The sequence below is a fragment of the Callithrix jacchus genome, chromosome 15 (assembly GCF_049354715.1).
Source record: "Callithrix jacchus isolate 240 chromosome 15, calJac240_pri, whole genome shotgun sequence".
Taxonomy (NCBI): Eukaryota; Metazoa; Chordata; class Mammalia; order Primates; family Cebidae; genus Callithrix; species Callithrix jacchus.
The window spans coordinates 91,969,570-91,988,200 of NC_133516.1; the positions used below are offsets into that span (position 1 = coordinate 91,969,570).

Here is an 18,631-nt window from a genome sequence, read left to right on the forward strand (position 1 = left end):
GGCAAGGGAATTTATAATCCGAAGTGGGAAATATCTCGCTTCATTTATAAGCATTAGCTACGTTCCAAAATGGAACTGAAGAAAGATCAGGACTGCATATGGCTAATGAAAAACAAAATCTGAAGTGTATTTGTCAAGGTCTCCATTCATAAGTTGGAGTCTTTCCACATCCTTTCATGGGAATCTCTAGGTACAGAGGTTTCATTGTACTAGTCCTTTCACAAAGTCCATTGTCAAACACAGAACTTAATGAAACCATTTCACTTTCTCTCCTGCTCAGGAGAAAGTCATAGCCTTACCAAAGCCTTATGAAGTGACTAATTTTATAATCCACTTAGAAAAATCTTTAAGGAAGAACACTAAGTGTATTGTGTTTATGTGAGAAGCTCTGGAGCCATACTGCTCATCTTTGATCCACTTTCTAGTTCCTCTATTTCTCAGCTTCCTCAACTCTATGTCACAGGACACATGGCCAGTGCTTGATCATTAGTAGCCCTGATTGTTACTGCTTACTTTTTAGAAATGTTTAATATTACCAGTCTCACATTAAGGTCTTAACACCTACCATGACACACAAGACACAGGGAGATACACATGGTTATGAAAGATTTCTGTGCCCAATTACCTTTAGAAGTTGGAAAATTATAAAAAAAATACATGGACTCTCCATAAACCAAAGAATATAAAATTATTGTTCTAAAGATGCATTCACCAAGAACATTCATTTGTAAGCAGGTTTCATCATTTGGAACTTTAAGACTCCTTAGAATCACAAAGAAAAAGAAAATAAAATACCAGCCTTTGGTTCAACTTGTGTCTCAGCATAAGAGTGATTTCCATGAATGAAACCCCTCCAAGTTAACATTTTTCTCAACAAGCTCCAGTGAAGGAGATTTTAGGACCTTTGGAAAATTTAGTAAATTTAACGTATTTTCCAATATATAATTGTAACTTTATTTTTGCTGTTTAGAACTTGTGATATTTTTATTCTCTGAAGGAATCAAGTAAAAATGTTCACCCAGAACAATAGCTTTTCCATGCTGAAAAGAGACCCTCTTTTATTAAGACAAAGAATATCGGAAAGTATTAAATAATATCATGTCATAACTAACTCTATGCTATCTCTATAAACTGTCATGGAAAATTGTCCAACACTGTTTTAACAATACATTTATATCAGTAAAGTTTCATAGTGACCTCTGCATCTGATTATCCTTAATATCCTAAGTCTAGTCTTATCACATTTCTGGATTCATCAGTACGTTTCCACTTATCCACATGGATCAGAGTCTCTCTGTATGTCTCTTATTGCAATGTAAGGATACGTAGTCCCCTTTGGCATATTTGGCTGTTTCAATCCATTTCATATCTTCCCCTGCCTGCTGGTTATTTAAGTCATCAGAGAAACAACTTACCAGGTCTGATGAGTGGCTTGTCAGATATTCTGGGCCTCACAGGAGTAGTATAAAATCTGTGTGGTGCTGAAAGAGAGGAACACTTTATATTTAATAAGCAACACAATGAAGCCGCCTGAATGGAGATTTAGCATCCCAGGGACCAACAACTCATATGATTTGCATGGAAGTAGAAAGAAGTTTCAGAAAAATCCCATTATGTATTATAGACGTCACGCTAAAGGAAAACAAAACAAAATATACATGACTGAAAATTGAAGATGCACATAGAGGTAGTTCATTTGTAAGGTGTGTTAAGGATTAGTCATCATTTTGTCCTTATTCTTCAAGAGCATACATGTTACCAGATGATTGCTTAACATGATACACACATAAGACATTCATCTGTCTGTTCATCTGTCCATCCATCCATTCATCTAACCTCTCAGTAAAAAGTCATCGTGAAATATTATTTTGGTAAAGAAGTCAAACAATCTTAAAGGTAAAAAGAGAAATCAGTGTTTAGGTAGGTAAAGCAGAAAGAATAGAAGTATGTGGTCTCTATCAAATGGTCTTTGCTCATGAACCTGAAATGAGTAAGTATTCATTCAGTGCCATCCAAAATTCTGTGGAAATGACAGAAAATGACATATGGTGCTCTGCCTGTCAAAAGAGGGCAAGAAAGGAGCAAGAACTCAGATAAACCCTGGCACCTACTCTTGCTACTCTCTGGCCCCGTCATCCAGGACCTGCACCGTCATCCAGGACCAAAGGCCTCCTACGACTTGCTAAATGAGTAAGTGTGTGACCATTGTATGCAGGCAAACTTGTGAGAACCTGCTGAAATATTAACGCATCCTAAGGTTTTAACATAGGCATTTATTCTGGAATTCATCCATTCCACGCTGCTCTGTGTCCCCACTTCCCCATCAGATACTTCCCCCTGCCACCAGCTTTCTTGGTAACTTTTTTGGAAAAAAATTTTCTTGCAAACTATGTAAATCGATTATATCATTTTAATGATTTTTTTCACATATTGAGTGGATATTTATACAGCCATAAATCAGCAATGCCTTGCCTACTAAGTTAAAAAAGTATGCCTGTGAAATAGGTTATAATGTAGCTCATTTATAAACTTCCAATGTAAAGACTGTGATGAGCAAACTTTGCCATACTTCAAGCCGACAGCAGTGGACACATACTGAAATTCTCTGTATGTTTAGTTTGGGCCTTCCCAAGTGTAATAACCAGAGTGAACACAGGTACTGATGCTATAAAAACTAATTCTCACAGAACCTAACGTGCCTGATGATTATTTGCAATTTTTTTCTTTCAAGTTTGAGATGGTGGGATTCTCTGTTAATTTACTCTATTTCAGCTTTCCATGGAAATTCCTTTGAATGTTGTTGCTTCTGCTTAAAAAGAAAATAAGGATCATAGTTCTTGCCTCATTCTAGAATATATGTAAGTTTTAAAACTTTGGACAGGAAAGAGATTGAGAGTAGACCACAGGAAAAATCAGCACTACATTATTTCAAAGCCACTGCATCTGAATTTTTGTTTGTTTTCTCCATACTCTTTATTTAAATCTAGAATATTTTTTTTGAGTTGAAATATAATTTGAGTTTAGGTTATAAGTTACTCATATAGTTCATCACCAAACAGTACATGGCCTTGAGAAAACTCTGTAGGGTTTCAATTTTATTTTATTATTTATTATTTTATTTTTGAGACAGTCTCACTCTGTTGCCAGGCCAGGCTGGAGTGCAGTGGCATCAGCTCGGCTCACTGCAACCTCTGCCTCCTGGGTTCAAGCTGTTCTCTTGCCTCAGCCCCCCAAGTAGCTGGGACTACAGGCACGCACCACCATGCCCAGCTAATTTTTTTAGTAGAGGTAGGGTTTCACCATGTTGGCCAGGATGGTCTCGATCTCTTGACCTCATGATCCGCCCGCCTCTGCCTCCCAAAGTGCTGGGACTACAGGCATGAGCCACCATGCCTGGCAAGGGTTTCAATTTTAAACATAGAAAAAGAGCTAAGGATGTAAGAAAAAAGTCAACATACACAAACATGTTAAGACAATTTATATAATGATATGAGATCATGGATAGACTCCCAATAACCAGTGAAATTTATATTTAATACAATATTTTGAAGGAATTTGATTAAAATTCCATATATACTAGTAATGGTGACATAATATTAATATTCTCTTTAAGAAAAGGCAAAAAAAAAAGGAAAGAACAGTCCTATAGTCTTTTATTTTCATTTTGAAATCCTTAAATCTCTAAAAAGCTGAAATTTTTCTCATTTGGCAACACAACCTGTGTGGAATGAGAGTATTTATCCTGCTTGTTGTAAATATTTACGTATTTTGTGGTAAAAACAGTTTGATTATGATAATCCAGCTATCTTCTCTTAAACCAGAAATTAAAGAGATTTGCAAAAACATAAAATAATAAATATACAGAAATCAGGGTAGAATACGGATGTATCACAACTGAACATCTGCTCATTGTTGCGGCTGGTCATAGAGACGTGATAGGGCTGTCATTATATTATGCTTCAGACTTCTATGCATAATCATAAATAAATAGCAAATAAAAATTTAATGAATAAAAGTTTAAAACATGAAAGTCAAACCAAACAAACAAGAAAGAAAGATTTAGAAAATTTAAAAGAACTGCCCTTTACCATAGAGAGTTTTTCTTCACCAGGTTTACTTGGAATAAATATTGCCCCAGTGACACAACATGTACTTTACAATTAGGTTTCTTTTATTATCATTTCCTCTCATTATCAAACTTCTCCTACCAGCTTTCTCCCTCAAATTAGAAGTCATAATGGGCAACATACACTTATTTGTCTTCTAACTCCCTAAATGTTTCTTTCGTTTTTCTGTCTGTCTTTTGGCTTTCTACCATCTGATAGAAGCAGAACAGGCAAAGGGGTCATTAAAACAACAGCAACAACAAAGTATTAGAAGTCCACAAGTGTTATAACTTAAGTAGGATAACAGGATAGAAAAGTATAAACAGGAAAGCATTCTGAGTGCATCAAGATGAGATAGGGCTTTGTGTAGGTGAGTTCACTTTCCCCAAAGTAGAAAATCACAGAGAAGAAATAAAAAATAGGAAATCACTTCCCTGGATGTTAGATATTATCTTAATTTTGCAAAGTGACTTTTCTTGTTAATAGTTTTTTTCTTTTTTTCTTTTGAAATTGTAATAAATCCATTTTATTTGTGGCACCACAATATTATTAAGCTCTCTTTAAACACAGTCTGCAGTTTGTATTAGCTATCCCAGTGTAACTCTGCCCTTACTTTTGAGACAACCCTTTTGCTGGGTGGTATTCTAGAAGGTTTGGGCCTGGGCAGCAGTCAGTGGGAAGCCCCCTGTGCTTTCCCTCCTCTGGGTGGGGGGTATTAATAGCTTTTTTTCTTACCCACAATATTAATGTGTTTCATCAAATGGCGGAGATGCGAGAAAGTGAAAAAAAGAGAGAGGAGGAGGAGGAGGTCCAGGAGGAATAGGGAGGAGGAAGAGGAAGGTAACAGTTATTATGTATCAGATATAGAAAAAGAGGCAAATGAAGGTCAACTGTAGGGAAAAAATGGGATCCTTCATTCTTAGTTATATATAAGCATCAAGTGATCAACAACACATTTAAAAAAGTAAGCTCCGATGAAAGAACTTATCTTCCCTATATTCAGCTTTTATATTCTTATAAGTATTCAGATTTGGCTGATTTCTTTCACCTATAAAATGACAAAAAAAAAAAATCAAGTAATCCACTGTGATGAGAAATGACACTCTGAAAAGAAAATTTCTTTCCTGATTAAAAGCAAGTAAGGAAAAGTTATTCTCCAGAGATGGGGAGAAGATTACCCTGAGTTGTCTTTGCCAGTTCGGTTGTTCGTGGAATCTTAGTTGTGAAGGGTTCTTGGGTGGATTGGTCTGTTTCTTCTGGAGAAAACACAGTAAGATGGCTTGTTTTAAATAATTATCATTATGAAAATGACCAAAAAATCCATACTCTTTTCTGCCCCATGCAATAATAAAAGAATAAGATGCATTTAGAAATACACTCAGTAATCACAATAATTCAAAGTTAATGGTACATTTTAATAACTCTCATTTGTGATATCTGCTTACACTATTATTTTAATGACTGTCATAAGGATTTTAACAGTCTAGGAGACTAATGTATGAAAGTCTCCTAGTTGCCTTGATGTGTTTATCTCGTTCATGTTTCTTCCCTGCCCATAAATCCCACGTTATTTTGATGAGTCGTAGAGAAAATATATCATATGAAAAGGTGTATATTTATATCACATAGAAATATTCTATTTTTCTCATGTGAAATTCAGAGTGTATGTTTGACATACAAATATAATCCTCGTGACAAAATAAAAAAATACATACAGCAATACTTCCATTCCCATGTTACCTTAAAATCATACATCATACAGACACAGCAAACCACACTGTTCACTTTGCCCATACTAGATCCAAGGAAATACTTGGTATAAATGACATGCTGCTATCTTTTTGTTTTCTGTCCTTTTTTATTCTCTTGATTCTGCTCAAGAAATATACTTGTGATAACTGACAGGTAGTGGTTCTGACGTGAGTAAACCAAGACACATTAAAAAAAATAGGGAGTAGAAGTTAAATAATCAGCATATCCAGTAGTGGCTTCTGAAAAGTACTTTTAACTTTTCCATCATGGGTGACATTAATTTTGCAGACATAAGCTAGACCAGATGAATATTTGATTAGGATATATTTGCTCAATTTTAATATTTTCTTCTTCTGAAAGGATTTTTAAATGTGATCGGTAACTTTATTTCAGTAGATACCCATGAAGGATGGATGATTAGAAAAGAAATGAAGAGAGGCAAATAGAGCCACTGATTTAAACAAAGACACGTGGGATGTGGCGTGGACAGGACAGAGGAGCCACGCCAGGAACTCTGGTTTTTTGGTTAATTTTCAGCCAAAAGACAGGCAAAGTGGAGTTTTCCACAGAGTGAGTGCATTTGTGTTGAACTCCTTGAAAGTATGTCCAGCTCATCCCAATGGACCTCTCCAACTTACCTTGTTTCTCCAGGCAACTACCTGCTCATCAGTTTAGTCCAACTGCCATTCCTTGCCCCGCGCCTCTTTCCCATCTGTCCGTAACTTGAAAGAACCATTTGGATCTTTGATTGGTTAACTCTCATTCCAACTTGAAGACCCACTGTAAATGGCCCCAATCTGAGAAGCCTTTCCTTATGTCTCCAGGTAGTTTGCTTGTTCAACATGCTGCTCATTTCTCTATCATACTCATTGTAATATAGTATAACATTGACGTTAATCCTAGGCACTCTGGTGGCTGAGTGTGTAGATTCTAATCCTGGCTCTGACATCAGCTGTTTCACCTTGGCCAAATTTTTACAACGTTTATGCCTCGATTTTCTAGTCTGTAAAATGGGGCAAGTAATAGAACTAATTTCACAGAGTTACATGGTTTAAAGTTTAAAAAGGCTTGTGTATTGGGTGGCACAGAGGCTGCAGTATTGTAACTAAGTCCTGTCTTCATATTAGAGGGTGAACTCTCTAGGGTAAGGATTCCTCTTTTAAAGTTTCTTTTTAGAACTGCCTCACTTATTACTGCACTTAGCACCCAGTAAAGGCTTAGTAAGTACTAGATAACTAATTTTTCCTCCCAAATACAGTTTAAAATACAGAAAAAGCAACAAAAAAGAATAACATCGATTTAGGAACAATTTTCTTTTTAGAATATTTAAAATTTTTAAGTATTAAAGAATACTTACAATTTTTAAGTATTCTAAATCATACTTAATCACTAGAGCCAATTTAACACAGCTTAAGATATGTTAAAACATTCTCATTTTATACTGAAAGTCAGCATAAATATTAGAAGGACAAATACACAGTTAATGGAAAGGGATCGAGTCAAATGGATTTTTAAAATAACCTATTATTTAGAAACAATCTATGAACATAATGTATTATGGCTACTTTAAGGGAAGTTCCTAAAAGGCAGGCCCTCCTTGAACAAATATTAAAATAAAATTTACCCAGAGTGGTCTGTAGTTCCTCTTGACTAGGACTGGGGGAAATCATGGGTATAAAAGGGATGCCTCGTGTCTCTAGAGGAGCTGCAAAAGGAAAAGGACCAAGGTTGTAAATTTTTAGATTCAAAGCCAGCACCAGACCAGATTGGTATTACACGAAATTCCTTCACTTGAAATAGAAAATGGAAAGAAGAAAGTTAAGTGTGCACATAACTTTCAGTAAAATGACTGTGGAATATTAGAATAATGGTTCTCAACTGTTTTTTTCACCAAGACACGTACATTCTTGAACCAATCTATGAGAATGGCTGGTTGAGATGGGGTGTGGGTTAGACACAGTCCTGGACTACTGACTGTAACCCTGACCCTCTCTCCCCCATTCAAGAGAGCATACAGGATTACGAAATGAGTGAGAATGTCATCATTGTTGGGATAATCTCCTTGAGTCTGCTTGAGCTCAGTTTAACAAATCACTGGCGATTTTCAGTATTTTGACCAATATTGATAGTTACTTGCAGTATCATTCAAACTTACCACATGCTAGTATGTTACATTACAACTGAGAACCACTATACCAATGGAAATTGTTAAACGGGCACCATTAGTAAACACAGTGGACTCATTTTGAACACGGAGATAGATGAAATAAATGAAGATGGATACAACTCAGTAATGAGTTGTCTTAAGGTGGTCTTCAAAGCAAACCCATTACAACAGTGAAACAATTGCTTTTCTATTTTGGAAAGAGTAATAATAATGAGGATGAAATGATGAAATGAATTGAAAAGAAGTCACGTCTTAATAGGATCATTTGAGAAAGAGCCACAATCTTGATGGTAGCAAAGAAAACAGAGTTGGTCAATATGGGAAAACCATTGCTGTCTTTGGTGGCTCAAATCTAAAGGTAACAGGTTGCAGAGCTATGCCGAAAGCAAACCAAAGGAGCATATTTATGAGAATTACTATCTGGTAAAGTCAAAAGAGTTTGTGTTTTTTAGAGGCATTGGCTAATAATTTAAATGTTCTCTAAGAATTAGGATAAATAAGAGAAAATTCTGCACATTAGATGCCAATCAGAGAACTTAGTTTAACTAAAACTTTAAAGCTCTCATTCACTGTCACTTTGGGGAAAATTCTGAGTAGGCACCCACATTTTTTACTTAAAAGTACACCCATAGTTGTGATGTAGCTACTGTTACATTTTGAAAGGATATAACAGCTGCCTTAGTTAACAATGATATTTACAATTTTAGCATGATCTACTCAATGAACCTATGTACTATTCCTTCATAGATGATTCAACTTAACCAAAGGATATATGCATTTTAGACTCATTTTTTTTCTCTGAATTTCTTCCATATCACAACAATTAAAAATACGTTTACTTCAAGAAATATTTTTTTGAAAAATAGACTTCTTAACCAGAAGGATGAAATAATTAATTTACCAGGTTCGCTCTGAGAGACCTCAGGGTCTGGTTTCTGAGGCAGGAGGACATCTTTTGGAGCTGAAAGAAAAAGAGTATAAAACAGTGTACTCTAAATGTCCCAGCTGGAGTGAGCTCAACCTACAGATATCGAAATCCCAGAAAGCTCAATGGATGAAGCAACAATATTTTTACAATGGCTAACCACCAGAGTTGAGAAGATGCCTGTTATCTTCAAAATGGAAGAATGTTACCATACAGGGAAGATTTTGGTGGCAGTAAAACAGAAACGAAGGCAGTCACAGTTCATTCTGAAGACTTCCTCGAGGAAGAAGAGATAGCTAACTTAATACAATGACGGAGTAGAGCGTCCTCAAGTGGTTTTTAAAACAGCAGTCAGTTTTCGCATGAAGTGGTTAGCTGCTGTGTGATATTCATGCTTAAAGTCCACTAACAGCAACAGAAAATATACATCTTAGAAAAGGCACAAAAATGGCTACAGATGAAGGGAAACAATAAGAAAGGAAAAATCTTGAATATGTAAGAAGATAACAAAATCTCATTCTGAATGTCACTTACAGTTACTCCGGGGCAGAAAATGAAGCAAAAGGAATCAGCCAGTCATTAGAAGATATCACATGTAAAGTTAATGACAGTGCTTGTTACATAGTAAATGACAGCTGTTGCCATTTTTGTCTACTTTAGTGACACAGCTTCCGGTATATTAGGTGTCAAGCATGCTTCACATAAGCATATGAAAGCAAAAGACAAAAATGTCAGCTGATCAGTAGGCCAACTCATACGCAGTCCCTGAAATCCAGGATCTTCTTTAATGCTTGTATGCTATTTTAGCAAAATAAAACAGTAGATTGGAAACCTGGTATCACATTTCTCAGTGCGGAAAATAGTAGGGTGATTTGCCTATTGTTAGTACCAGATTTCTATAACAAAATCTCATTCCACAAATAGTGTAAAGTACTTCAACTCAGTCTCCCCACAAGGAGGCCCTACCCGGCTCTACTCTCTCAATGAAAGGTTTTCCTACCACACTACACCTTTCATACACACCAGTATCTTTTTGTCAAGCAGTGTAATTTCCTTGTATCTTATATGATACTGGGGAAAAAATTGTGATTCAGGCTAGAATCTTGCCTCAGAAGAAAGATGAAGGAAACGTTTTTATCATGAGGTGGCCAAGCACCACTTTACCATTAGTGTAGAAATAGGTCATATAAAATAAACAATCTATTCTTCTTGTTTTTGGGAATCTTATCTAACTTGCATGCCACAACTGCTCTTAGACTAGCCCGGTATGTATCAGTGAAATTTGGTCTTAGAGTGATTGCCACTGCCTGCCCCACTGGTGGCATAGAAACTGGTCAATATAAGCCTGTGAATCTCCCTATCTGAGAGGACTGTCTTAACCACATGGGTAGAGGTTTCTTGTTCTCATTCCTTTGATTCTCCATGGTAGTCCCAGTGCCTCCTTTCAACTAAATATTCACTGACTACTCTGACCAAGCGATCTTTAGATGCATATTTGCTTCATATTTGCTTATGTTGCCCCAATACAGTTTAGATATCCCCTCCAAGTCTCAGGTTGAGATATAGTCTTTAAAACTATATCAGTTGTGAAAACTGGTACACTGAACAGAAACTTGACCCAGAACCTCTATGAGCTAAAAGGTAACATGCAAGCATAGTTGAAAATATGGCTTATTTTCTTAAAAAAGGAAACTTTAAAAAGATTAGTGGTTGATAAGGTAGAGAAAACCCACCACAATAGTGAATACTTTGCCTTTGCATGTAGTTTCTTGGGAGATTCAAATAGTAAAATATGAGAAATTTCCAGCCATAAATGAAATAAAATGTTTATCTTGAGGACGAAGGAGAAGGCACTTTGATTTAGCTCCGTGAAGGCCATGAACATTCAAAGCAGCCTTTAGTTATAAATACCCTAGTTAGTTACAGTACTAGACCAAGCAAAAAGGACCCGGGATTAAGAAAAGGAGAAGCCGAGAAGAGATGTGGTGCTCATAAATCTGCCATCCTGTAAATGCATTACTCACTGCTGCTCTAGTTTACTGAGGAATTTAGGCTGGGGTAATGTGGATTCCAGCTGCTAAAACTGGCACTTTTCTTTTCAACCATGAAGTGATGATTCAATAAACTGCCTTAGCAGACTTCCTAAAGCAGGTGAAATCAGTGGAAAGGAAAGAAATAGAAATATTTACAGGAAAGTAATATGAATCATTCTCCTACTTGGCCAACTACAGCTCCAAGAAATTCAAGTTGTTTCTTTTTTCTTTTTTCCCTATGTGGCATTCCTCCGTATAGTAGACTGAACTAGAGCAGGATCCCCACAACCTTTATCTTTCATGTTGGGAGAAATTCATCAATGAAAATGATGATGACAACTTCCTGAGAAGGCAGTTTTGATCTCTTTATAAGAATATTTATTATACTTTTAATTATATTAACCAACTTATATCATTTATGCTAACGAATCTTTTTGAACAAAGCGTGTCACTCCAAAGAAAAGTCCAACTAACACAAGACAAGTAGGAATGTTCAATATCTATCACAGACTAGTGTAAACGCATGTGCATGAATCTTTAGATAGAGTCAGAAAATAACGTGTTTCCTTTTGATAAAGTTAGAGTATGAAGTTTGCAATAACGTTTACCCTAGCAATAGACTACAAAGAGACCGATTCTCTTAGCAAAGTAACATATGTTACTTTGCTACATACCTTTTCACCTCAAGACTCTCTATTCCTTTATTCTAACCTTGTACCATGAGGGCCGGTCTGAGAGGAAGCCCCATCAAAAGCCACCTGCTGGCTTTCCCAGTTTCTTGGGCCATCCTCCCTTCCATCTCATTTGACACCTTTTACTTTCCATTATTTCTATTTTTCTCTATTTGTCCATGTTTCCATTTCTCTCTGAGTTACTTCCCCTCTACCTATAAAACAGCTCAAATGCTCCCATATTTCCCCGAAAACATTATTCCCTTGACATGGCTTTACCTTCAAACAATCCCTCTCTCTTGCTCTCATTCCTTTAATCAAAAAAACTATACATCTGCCTCTGCTTCCTCAACTTTTTATTTATTTATTTGTTTATTTATTATTATTTTTTTAAATTTTCAGAGCAATTTTAATTGGATAGGAATCACACTGTTAGCAATGGTGAACCTCTGATTTTCTGAGCAGTGTGTTTTAAAACTTAGTTTTATAATTAATTTTATTACATCTTTTTTTTTTCTTTTTTCTTTTTTTGAAGTGATGATCAGAGAGGTGAGTGAGATACAGAGCTAGATGAAGGGTGCTTGCAGGTTTTATGAGGAAATGCAATACACAGGAAACGAAAAACACTGAAATAAAAGATTATGGAATGTGGATTCACTGATTACTTTTTTTTTTATGGATTGGAGGTTTCAGTGGGATGGGAGAATCACAAGGAATCAGGTGTTCAGAGGAATGTATTGAGTAGAGGTGAGGAACTAGGATGTTGAAAAGTAAAAAAAGGAGAGAAGGAGAGGAAGAAAGAGGAAGAAAAAGAGGGAGAGAGAACAGGAATATTGCTTCATTCTAAAAATGGGTATTAATAATGGCCGATCAATATTTTGTGTATTTAAAATGGAGAACTCTGTAAATATTGAGTTTACTTGTTCCAGATCTGAGTTGAAGTCCTGGATATCCTTATTAATTTTCTGTCTCGTTGAGTCTAAATCTCGTTATGGGTCTTATGTATCTGGGTATTAAGATCTCTTATTGTTGCATTGATCCTTTTACCACTGTATCTTTGTTGCTTTGAAATCTATTTTATCAAATGTGAGAATTGCAACTTCTGCTTTTTGTTTGTTTATTTTTGCTCTCCATTTGGTTGGTAAATTTTTCTCCAACCCTTTGTTTTGAGTCTTTGTGTATCTTTGGATATACCGTTAGGTTTTGGTTGTATCTTTTAATTGGGGGATTTAGTCGATTTAAATTTAGGGTTACTGCCATTTGATGTTAACTGGCTGTTTTATCCATTCGTTGATGTAAATTCTTCTTTATGTTGATGCTCTTTACTTTTTGGTATATTTTAGAAATATACCAATACTTCTTTCCATTGGTTTTCTCCTTTGGTCTCAGCTTTACATTCAAATCCAAGCTAAGAGCTTCTTCTCATATAGTTTTGTCTGTTGATTTTTAAAGTCAGATTTTAGTTTCCTATTATAATAACAAATTTAATATACTTGGTCTATTTAATAACTTGGTATATTTTTAAAACTTTGATATCTTTTTACCCCATTCATTATTATTCACTAATCATTAGTTATTTTTCTGAGACTTTTAGTATGTTAATGTTTCAAATGTATCATTGTTATTTAAAATTTCATGTTATTTGGGGGAATGTTGCCTTCATATATTTATTATCAGAATAAATTATTTTTATAGCTAAGTTTTAGTAAATAATTATAATATATTTACAATTATGCTAAATAAGGCAAATTTAAAATCATTAGCTGAATATGGAACATAAAATAATCTTATGCTTAACACATAAGGTGTGCTAAGGTGTAGCCTGAACACTGATAAAACAAAGCATTACTCATAGGAGTCAGACAGAAAACTAAACCTTAAGCTCTAGAAATAGGTCAGTTAGACTTCCAGATAATTTTAGAACAGTGAAATCTGAGAAACTGCAAAATTTCAAATTACAAAGCATCAGAGTAAGATGATGACTTTTGTGAAATTTTCCTTCAAAATAGAAGATTTAATAATGGATAACATTTCTCTCAATTGATATTGGAGACCACACCTAAAACTACAGGGCTTTTTTTTCCCCCTTGTAGAAAAACAAGAATGACAGTACTTAACAGCAGAGATTCTGAGGTAGGAGTACAACATTTGTGGTGGGAATCCAGAATCACTACCTGGGTCAATCACAATGGGATGGTGCTACACATTTTCCTTTCCTAGACCAGATCAGTGGTAGCAAAGGTTCCTTTCCTGGTATCCTGGGTGGGTGTACTTTGGATATTTATTGTAGACAGGCCATATATTGATGAAAATTTTAAATTAGATGATTAGCAGAAGGAAGCACATTCAGGAATAGTGAAAGGAACAGGAGTGTAGTCTCAGGCTGGGAAAGGAAAAGGAAGTAGGCAGGCTACTTTTTCTAAGAAATGCCATTCACATCCATCTTATCTTCAATAATACAACATTAAGGGAAGCTCTGTGGAATAAGCTCTTCCAATGATGCACTTTTTTACCAAGTCCAAAAATAAATTTAAATATTTATTAGGTTATAGAGAAAGACGTGTTTGACAAGTGTTAAAGACTCAATATGCTATCATAGCTATTAATAAACAATTTGCTAGAATAATCCCACTAACCTCAAACTTTTCAAGCTAAAATGTAAAATATATATTTACCTGGTTGTGTTTGTGGGATTCTTGGGCGTGGGGATGTTTTTGGCTTAGGAGAAGCACGCGGTGTCTGCTTGGGAGCTAAAAGAAAGGATACAGGTTTGGAAATCGTGAGCCCTTCAAGAATGACAGTACCTAAGCTCAAAGATGTTTACTGAGTGACTGACGACCTCAATACCCAAGAATGAATGCGCCTAAAGATCTGCAAAGTATAGGAAGATGACTTTTTTATAAAACAAAAGTCACATCAAGTGATATCTAAGATATTCAGCTGGCACAATGAAACTTGAGATTTCAGAAATATTGACATCGAATACCTTTTAAATAGTTTGAAGATAAATTTCATAATAACAAGAATTCATCCTTGTAAGTTCACATAATTTTATCAGAATACTTAATTGTACTATTTTAAATGCAAATACATGTTTTCTAAATAAAAAACAAAGTTAACATATTATATTCCAAAAATATAATATATTTTAATAGCAACTGCCAAGGGCAACATGAATCTTACTAAAGAAAATGCAGTTTTAATTGGCTATATAGGGGAAGAGAAATTGAACACCAAGAATATTTTCTATGGAGAGTTATTCCTTTGCTGGGCAAATCCTAAAGAAATTCTAGGGCATTCAGTGTAAAAATCAATTTTTTCTTTACCAAAAAAGTGAAAAATCTATCCTGCTGAAGGAAAAGAACTATCAGATACAAGGTGGCAGCTTGTGGAAATACCTCATTTGGTTGAACTAAAGTGTGATAAAGAAAGATAAGGAGAAACATGGTCAACGTCAGACGCCTTAAGAAAAACTCGCTGAAAATAAGGGTTATTTGACACCAGAAGTTTCTGAAGGAGTCTGCAGAATCTTCTTCCTGATACTAAATGAAAAAATGCAAGGTATACAATGATTTCAGTGGAATCTTCTTTCCTGTAGAGAGATGAATACTGATATATGTTGGAGATGACCTGGTTTAGAAGCCTGGAACTTAGGGATTTAGAGCTCCCTTTGCTAATCACTGGGTATACAGTCTCAGGTTCTTCATCAAAAGTGACACAATTTTTAAGAAGCCTCCCGATCTTAAAATTCTGTGATTCTAGAGTTTCTCATAGTTTGTGATTTTCTGATTCTCAACTACCCTACTTGCTAAGGTTCTAACTGATGTCCTACTTACTTTCCCCAGAAAATAAGAAAGACCATCTGAAGGTTAGGCATGTCATGAAGCAATTCCAGGAAAAATGATACAGAATGAGATAAGAATCACTAATAGCACTAATTGCAAGGAGACATTCCAGTAATATTAACTATAGTTATTAAGAACAAAATTTGGAAAAGTTTGGTATAACGGATAGATTCCATTATTTTAGTCAATGTAGTTTTTTTTTTTTTTTGGTTAAAAAACTGTACAGTTACAGGAAACATTTAGTAGGATATTTAGCAGACAATGAGTAAACTTAATATCCCCATCTCCCCTGGAAGCAGAGCCATATAAAAATATTTAATGACAGTCAAAAAAGGAGTTTGGGCTTATTTATAACTTTCTATTCCATTGAAACCTATAGCTATTAAGATAATTTTTTTTATAATTAAGAGGCACATTTAGATATTCATGTTGATGATTTTTCATTCATTTCAAACTCGAATATGTAAACCTTTATGAGAAGCCAAATTAATTGGTTTGATTTCAGGTTTTCTTATTTGTATGCAGTGAAATGGCCGAAGCAGTGGAGAAAGGAGTTGTTCTCAGTAACTACAAGGTGACTGGCCAGTACATCCCCTTCCATGTGGACTGCACAGTCAAACCTGTTTCTGGAGGTTTCTTTTAATGTCAAAAGCAAAGTAGAAAGCTTAAATTACTTTTTACATGATCACAGAACTTGTAAAACGGAGATGAATCAGAATTAAAATCAGAATATAAATGTTCTTCCCCAGAAGCATTCCTATTCCTACGCACTTGCAGAGTAGCTGAGAGGTGTTTTCAACCATATGCTAAAGAACAACCCTGCCATTTGAGTAATTATCAATGATAGTGGGACATCAGACAGGTAGGATTACGCATCAAAAACTGTGGGCAGAGTGATAAAGTCAGGGCCTCTGATGGCTTGAGGTGACCACACTGACATTCTGCAAACACTCGCCTCCCATATGACATACAATACCAAATAGTGTATTTACTGGGTTCAGTCTGAGGCTCATCTGGGCTGGGTAGGATTACAGATTGAGAAGGCAGAGGAGACGTTTCTATGGTAATTGAAGGAAAGTACACTGGTTACTATAGCACTTGACAGACTTTGAGTACAGTTGACAGAACAGATGGTAAAATATAGACTTTTCAAAATAAAGAAAATTGCAAGTCTGCAGCAAAACAGCATTCCTACTCCTTCATAATGCATTTGGTTAAAGAAAAGCTTGCAGATGCAGCTTATAAAGAACTTCTAAAACCCTCATTTCACAGGACTTCACCTCAACAAGGCTAGAAAGATATATTCAACAGGAATCATGACGGGATAAAGGAATTTTTAAAGTATTATAGCATGAGTCAGTTAAGCAGCACTGAATTGCACTTAAAGAATGGAGAAAAAGCCACACGTAGAAATAAACGTGATGGGATGAGTGTTAATTGAAAGTATGTTGCTAGGTCAAAGTATACACGGATCATGACACCAAAGAAGCATGATCTGAAACATTCAGCACAAGTCCAAGCTGGCAGAATGTTCCGAGTTAGGAAAAAAAGTATTTTAGATTCAACAGTGCTGCTGACCAATGTGGAGAAAAAGCCAAGTCTTGTTACACAATTGAATTGAAAGAAAGACATTTTTGGACAGTGGTTATGGATAGGAGCGCCTTGAAAGAAAAGTAACTGCTATGGCAAAGAGTGATGGTGTAACATGAATTCACAATGAGACCCCCAGAGGTTCTCAGGTGGTGGCGGCAATGAGGACAGAAAGCACATGGGGCTGGACTACCAGAATATTACCTAGTGTGGTCTCAGGTGGTTCAGACACATATGTAATAGATTCCGCAACTGTACCAAAACAAAGAGAACAATTTTAGAAACTGTAAGATATTAAGCTGTAAAGTATTTTTTTTGAATAGCAAATTTTGTTAAGAACTTGCCTCGTAATTTTACAGATAGGACAATAGACAGGAAAAAAGAATTAGGAGAAAAATCCTATTCTGTAACACGAACCCTCCAATTAATATGTCTTAACTGTCATTAACTGGGTTTCAAATGTTACTATGCCTTAACCTTTAGACTTGAACAGACAGACAGGAATTTACTTCTGTATTCAGAGACAGTCAATCATCACTTTAGGAATTCAAGAATGTTGGAAGCTATAGCTCTTCAAAATCTGTTTAATTGTAGAAATGAAGAACCACAGCTTGAACTTTCATATTCCATGGATGTAACTGACGTTAATTTAGAATGTGTGGAATAAATGCATCAAAGGGTAAAAACCTTTGCTACCTTCAGTCTTTGACTCCTCTGGCCAGAGTGGTGCTTTGGCAGTGGGATATACATAGTCTGTTTTGGCTGGTGCTAGGGAAGAAATGGGAATTGCTGGTTAGTGATGGGCAGCCCAAAGCATACTGTAATAGAACCCTCCATTTAATTTGAAGATAGAACTGAGCTATCCTAAGCAGATTCATTCTTGAGAATAATTAATATTTAGGTAGATTTTGAAGATAACTCCAGTTTAGGAGGGCAGAAATGAAGGCAGTGTGCTATATGGGAAACACACATACCCCATACATAATATATGGTGAAGTCAACAGCAATTCTACCTGGAACAAAACAGATAATTCCCCTTCCATTTTTTTTTTTCATGTAAGAATTCCAGTAAGAAACACACATAGAATGAGTACGTGGAGAGCAAAAGCATGGATAAATCCTCAAAGTGATATGAAAATGAAAAATAGGTTGTGCATATATGTCCACATTTATATTGAAAGAGCAATCAGAATTCAAAAGTTAACGTTTTCATTTCAAGTGAGAATAAGGAAATTATGAAACTTGCATAGCAATACAGCAGATATAAACACAATGTGCTGTCAACAACAACATTCAAGACCCACTGGATGAGCGTAGACAAGCTGCAAGGAGCAGGTGGCTATGAAATGTCACAAAGCATGAGGACATCCAGAGATGACTTTTGCAATGAGATGAAAAAGCACGTATGTTTGACTTCCCATTGGGGAATCTTTTTACCTATAGTCTCTTTTGGTGACTCAGTGCTAAATGTAACTGATTCCAGAACACCAGAAACTAGTAAAAAACAGAAAAAGGTACAGTTGATCATGGATAGGTTATAAG

At 35.6% G+C, this 18,631-nt stretch overlaps 1 protein-coding gene across 34 annotated transcripts in view; it reads right to left on the reverse strand.

Moving 5' to 3' along the window:
* The window catches only part of ABI3BP (ABI family member 3 binding protein), a 263,790-nt gene that overhangs the window by 53,892 nt on the left and 191,267 nt on the right, over positions 1-18,631 (reverse strand). For 27 of the 34 annotated variants that reach the window (XM_035274239.3, XM_078352229.1, XM_035274246.3 and 24 more), the window contains 8 exons: positions 18,527-18,583; positions 17,786-17,857; positions 17,294-17,341; positions 14,330-14,404; positions 8,927-8,986; positions 7,483-7,563; positions 5,285-5,362; positions 1,416-1,481 (listed from right to left, as the gene is read on the reverse strand). In XM_035274239.3, the coding sequence (XP_035130130.3) occupies positions 1,416-1,481; positions 5,285-5,362; positions 7,483-7,563; positions 8,927-8,986; positions 14,330-14,404; positions 17,294-17,341; positions 17,786-17,857; positions 18,527-18,583 (537 nt within the window). The remainder of the gene's footprint in view (positions 1-1,415; positions 1,482-5,284; positions 5,363-7,482; positions 7,564-8,926; positions 8,987-14,329; positions 14,405-17,293; positions 17,342-17,785; positions 17,858-18,526; positions 18,584-18,631) is intronic. The other 7 variants (XM_054246102.2, XM_035274261.3, XM_078352230.1 and 4 more) reach the window with 1 other exon arrangement.